General features: G+C 33.3%; 1 protein-coding gene across 1 annotated transcript; it reads right to left on the bottom strand.

Annotated features, from left to right (window-relative positions):
* Positions 1-774: 774 nt before the first annotated feature.
* LOC132172681 (putative F-box/LRR-repeat protein 23) lies at positions 775-2,602 on the bottom strand. Its single transcript, XM_059584224.1, has 3 exons — positions 2,183-2,602; positions 1,118-1,605; positions 775-989 (listed from the first exon to the last, which is right to left on the bottom strand). Exons 1-3 carry the CDS (start codon positions 2,500-2,502, stop codon positions 916-918), a joined length of 882 nt encoding a protein of 293 aa, XP_059440207.1. The 5' UTR covers positions 2,503-2,602; the 3' UTR covers positions 775-915.
* Positions 2,603-6,237: the final 3,635 nt, after the last annotated feature.

The raw sequence follows: 6,237 nt of genomic DNA, 5'->3' as shown, positions 1-6,237 counted from the left end.
TTTGTAAATTTTTATTTTTTTACCCATAGTTCAAATTTTATCATAAATGGTACTTGATTTATGGGAAAATACCAACTTAATACCTTTATTAGGTTCCATCATACGTGTCATTACATAGAAATGTCATGTGTCCTAAAAATGAATAATAATAAAAAAACTAAATCTTATTTTTTATTTTTATTTATTTTTTTTATATTTAGTTTTTTTAATTAATTTTAATATTTTTTAAGGCACATGGCACTTCTATGTAACGACACGTGGCATTCCTTTAGTTTGGGCTAACGAAGGTACTAAGTTGGTATTTTCTCGTAAGTCAGGTATCATTTATGATAGGATTTGAACCTTATGTGAGAAAAAATAAAAATGTGCAAACCCAAATACTAATAAAATAAGCCTACTATTAATCCGTAAATATTTTTCTTAAAATGATCTAACCAAACTTAACTTAAGGGGATTTTTTTTTTTTTTTTTTTAACATGTCCGCATAAGAGAAGAGGGAGGGAAGATTTCGAAATAGTGACCTTCGCTTCATGAGGCATGGTTCACAACCAATTGAATTACTACTTAGGAACCTTCTTAAGGGGATTTAGGAAATTGTTTCATATACGATTTTTTAAATTTTTAATTATTATGTTAAAATTAATAGCTAAAATTTTATCAAATCAACATTTATTATTTTTATTAGTCCAATATTTAACGCTCAATAATTATCATATTCTACCATATTGACATTTCCTTCAAATTTAGAGTTCAGACCAAGTTGCATCATGCCGATAAACCAAATCTCAAAAAATAAAAAATCTTAAAAGAATTCACAACAAACAAGGCCGTATTGCCATGTTATTTAACAAACAAGGCCTTAATAGTAGTACAAAGTATCTAACAATTTTCAGCATAGGAATCATTCTATTTATGCTAGTCAAACCAAAAATCCGCATCGTCGAAGCGGCTGCCGAAGTCGAAGTCGTAGTCGTGGGGACTGAAGAGTACTGAAAATTCATAATATACTCATAAGTATCAGACAAATGATCTATATAGTCCCCCTTTCCTTGTTCTTTTATTTGAATTAAAAAATATATATAAGTATTAGACAAATGATGTATGTCCTTAAACCTACCTGTGCCAGTAATTCTCAATTCACAAATGTCCTCTTTAAATTCATAGTCATCAATGGAATCATGGGGAAGACGCAAGTCTTTAATCTGCTCAGCACACCTTCTTCCCAAATTCCCTTCTAGAGTGAGGTCCTTACAGCGCCGTAAGTCAAGCGATTCAAGGTGAGGACAACCATCGAGGATGGCCTGCAAGCTGTCGTTAGTCAGAGTATAAGTTCCAACAAGATTGAGGCAGCGCAATTTACTCATGTTCTCTGCAATAGCAAGTGCCTCCTCATGACACCTTTTAGAACCCCGAAACCAGTTGTTGAATTGGAGTGATTTCAACAAAGGGCAACAGCGGCCCACAGCTTCCAGAGCTTCTTTTGACAATGGACAGTATGAAATGGCAAGCTCCTCTAGTAATGGAAGTTTTGCAGCCACTCCACTCAATCCCCCATCTGAAACGCCAAGGCAGTTTGCAAGTCGAAGGCGTTTGAGCTGACTTGAACTGTTAAAATAACATGGAAGGAAATGACAAAAAAATCTACACATACATTTCATGGACCTATAAATAAATAAAACCTTGCATATTTTCTGATACTTAATTATACATCTAATTAAGGTAGACGATGGCGATAATTAATTACAGAAGCGTAATTATTTAAACATGAAGAAGTGAAACCAGATGTCCTGGGATTTATTATGCATAGGAAGATTTTAATTATAATTGGTTCAATGGTGCTGCAATAAGCACTCATTGTGCACAAGATTCCCCCCCACCCACACACAAAACAAGAATTTATGGTGGCAGAGGTTCTTTTTTTGATGAGTAAACGTTATTAAATAATAAAGATGCACAACAAGTAAAATTTAAATTTTTTATGATCATCAAAACTACATCCTCCAATCAAATTCCCGCTTTATCAGCCACAAGGATTCCATGTACAACTCAAGGATAAAGAACATCAATCAATCACATTGTGCAACAAAAAGGCAGATTAAACATAAGCATATCAATCAAAACCTTAATTTCAGGCGCGTTATTCAAATCAAATCCGAACAGAAAAAAAAAAAAAAAAAAAAACCTGTCAGCAATGTGCCTGAGGAGCTCGTCGGTGCCGAAGTCGTCGACTTTGATATCGACCAACTGGCCGCAGCTGCGATCCACGGCGTCGCGGCACATCTTCTCGAGCTCGGGGAACGTCCAGTGGTCGCCGGGCTTACGCATGTCGATAGCGAGCCACATTGACGGGTCCTTGCAGAGTTTCCGCCACGGCGAGCACACCCACTGCGCGCTCGTCAGGATCTCGATGGCGCCCAGTCTCAGCAGGATCGACTTCGTCAAGTCTCTGGGCAGCTCCAGCCAGTTGCGGAACTCGTCTGAGGGGTGAGGAGGAGGGTCCATCGCTAGGTTTTCTCGGAAAGGCTGGGATTTTCCGGGAAAATCAAGTCGGGGTTTCGGGGACTGCTTGTGTTTGTGTGGGGTTTTTATTTGCGAAATAAATTAGCTAAAAACCGGTTCACTGTTAATTCACATGAAAAGTATTGTGTTTTTTAACCAGTTGAGAAGCACTTTTAGTTGCCTCAAGTTTGTGAATAATAATTAATAAATTCTTGCTATTTTTTTTTTGTTTTCTATGAAATTCTTGCTGCTTATATTATTTGATTTAAATTCTTGTAGAAAGTTTGGAGATAATTTATAATCATTAACAAAATCCAAGATCACAATAATATTGTTTTCACAAAATTAATTATTTGTTTAAAACAATTGAGTTTGCATTGGTTTTCTTTGATTATTCTAAAGTGTATGTAGTCATGTTCTTGCTACGCACTCTCTAGTCGGCCTTACCAACAACCCAATTTCAACAAACCAAAGCCCTGAGATCCCTTGCCCGCATCGTCTCCGACTGACATCATTATTAGGATCTTCCAGTTGCTGTCAGTGGCATTTTTTGGCCATTGTCCAACAACTTATTTCGGCCATTGCTGGCCATTTCCCAAGTAACTTTTCGGTCATTCACTATTGGCCAATTGCCGGCTTCACCACTGCTACCCACCTCTTAGTTGTCTCCTCCTTTTATGGGCAATTCATCTAGAAAAAAAAATAAAAAATAAAAAATAAAAATTTTCTTCCCACCTTGAGGAAGGAATGTTAGAATATATGTTTTCCATATTAGGTTGATACTAAAATATTATTCATTTAAGTTTGATTGTAATCAAATTTTACCATACTTGTATTCTCTCACATACCATAGTTTTCCTATAAATTGAGATCTTTGTATTGTATATATGAATGAAGTTAATAATAGCAAGATGCAAAATGGTGAACGTAAGTGTCTAATAGACTAATACCAAACCACCTCAAAATTTATTGTGTCTTTTCTTTCTTTTTGCTTCCGCTATAATTCTCATTTTTTTTTTTTTTTTTAAAAAAGAAATCTACAAAATCATTTAACACCTTGTTGAATTCAATATGAAAAATTTCAATAATTAGAAAGTCTACTTAGAATTTAGATTATGTTTTGCCAAAAAAATGGAAACCTTTTTTTGAAAATTTTTTTTATTCTAACAAGCTTAAGAAAAAAAATGGTCCGGTTTGTTAAAATTTTTGTTTTTCATCTTTTTTTTGTTTTTCTCAAAACACAAACAGTAACAATTAACAAACAATCCTATAAATATAAAAGATGATTACTTATATAGGGGTTTGGCATAAATCAGCTCTTTTATGATCTCCAATAAAAGACAAATACGTCAACGTGAAACAACAAAAGTGAGTTAGACTAAAACACCGGATCTTTTTCTTCTCTTCAATAGTTCACTAAAATTCCTATTTCCTTATGTCGTTGCTTTAGCACAGGTAAAACCAACAACATTAAATATGACAATGAAACAATATTTCATTTATGAGAAACGTTCTTTTGTATTCTCCCATCATTTTCTCTCCTCATTTCTTGAAAATTAATTTTTAAATTTGTAGGGTCCACATAAATGAAGGTGTAAGTCCTACAAATCGAATGGTTAATTTTTAAAAGAAGAGAATGAAAAAATGATAATAGCTTAAATCTGGGAAACCCTCCTCGCCAGTTTTACTGATAATAATTTTTTATTTGGTTGTGAAATATTATTTAATTATTAAATGTTGAGCTTAAAATGATATTTCTAATGAAAGTATTGCCTTATTTTAGGAAAAGAAAGGAATAAAGAAAAAGGGTAAAGATGCAGCATAGTGGAAAGAAGACTTAAAGCAAAAGAAAAAGAAAAAAGAAAAAGAAAAAAGAAAAAGAAAAAGAAGAGGGCTTTGTTGCAGAGGACATCCAGCCGTTGATTTGATAAAAAACAACGAACAAGAAAGGCAAATGTCTCCGACATCTGCCAGCTATAAAAGAGACCGGATAAGACAAAATAAAAGAAAGCAAAACTTAAGGGAAGCAGCAAAGAGAAAAGAAGAGGTGTAAACGAAATAGGTCACGTAAAAGAGAACGTTACCCAACTAAGAAGGAAATGGTTTTGTACTTTTGTTTAACCCTCAATAAAAAGATATCTGATTCTTTCCGGTTCAAATGAGCAGGAAAAGGTCGGTTTCTTAAAAAAAAAAAAAAAAATGTTAATTATTTTTTTATTACTTAGATTTGAGCCATTTGCATCATTTGAGAATTTATTTGTTTTCGATTGAATCATTTGTATCCGGACTAGTGGATTTGGCCATTTTGGTCGTGATATGCCTGCTTTGCTATTTTGTCTTTTCAATTTTTTCATTTGTATGGATTAATTAATGGATTTGGACCATTTGGATGTGTATGTGAAATATATAATGTGGTATGTGATGATTTGGGTCATGCCTTTTCAAAAATATTGTCTAGCCCAAAAAACAGCATGCTTTTTCATCTTTTTGGAGTCATTTTGGCCTAAATGATAATTTTATTTTGAAATTAAGTTTATGTTGACAAGAGTATTTTGATTCATTATGATTTTTGTTTATATCAAATGCTTATTTTTGGTTTGAAAAATATATGCATACTTAATTTATTTTGTAACATGTTATTGAAATCAAATTCTTAACCTAACTAGTTGAGTAAAAAAATATGTCTCATGAATATGTGTTTGATGCATATTGCTTCGTTTTCATATCCCCAAAACACTCATAACAAAAAATTCTTGCTGTTTATATTATTTGAATTCAATTATTGTAGAAAGCTTTAAGGTACCAGCTTTTCTTCTCCCTTTTTCCAATTTTCGCTTTTTCCATCCGCACTGTTCCGAAACCCGCCCCCACCCCATGTCGCCACGATCCAAAAAACCCGAGGGCCAGAAAATACTCTTCATTAAAGAAGGGTCTTGAGTGCCATTTTTAATACCTGCCTATTACGAATAGGGTTTTTTAAACTTCTGACCCGACTTGATCTGACCCGTGCCCACCCCTTGTCGTAGAGGGCATCCAGCCGTTGATTTGAAAAAGAAAAAGACGCAAAACTTTTACTTTTGCTTTGCGTGGAGTTCCAAGTAAAGTCAACAAAATTGCAGTGGTGCTGCTGATTTCAATGAAAGGTCTTAACTCAATCTTTACTATTAATCCGTAAATCTTTTTCTTAAAATGATCCAACAAAACTTATCTCTTAATGGGATTTAGGGAAATTTTTCAAATTCAAATAGTTAAAATTTTATCAAATTAGCACTTATTATTTTAATCAATCCAATATTTAACACTCAATAATGATCATATTCTACCATATTTCCTTCACAGTTAGAGTTGAGACCAAGTTGAATCACGCCTATAAACCAAAACTCATAATTAAATATATAAAATTCTTAGAAAAGATTCACAACAAAATAATTGGCTTAAAGGCTTGTAATTATTAGAGTGATAGACTCACATGTGAAAGAAAATGTGGGGTCTGTCTGTGAAACTTCTTCCTATCCCCTAATCAGGGCCAGCTCAACATATTTTGGAGCCTTAGGCAAAACTTCGAAATTGAGCCTAAATTTTTTTATTTTTTTTTTAAGTAACAATTTTTTTTTTAAAAAAATTCAATATGTTGGACCATTTTCTACTAACAAATCCCTTAATTTTGCATCAATATTTTTCCATTGGCCAGGGTCATAAATATTTGTAGCAATAGATTTAGATACATCAATAACATTT

This window comes from Corylus avellana, chromosome ca2, assembly GCF_901000735.1.
Source record: "Corylus avellana chromosome ca2, CavTom2PMs-1.0".
Taxonomy (NCBI): domain Eukaryota; kingdom Viridiplantae; phylum Streptophyta; class Magnoliopsida; order Fagales; family Betulaceae; genus Corylus; species Corylus avellana.
Note: the sequence above shows the minus strand (reverse complement) of the source record. Positions and strands in the feature narration are given on the sequence as shown.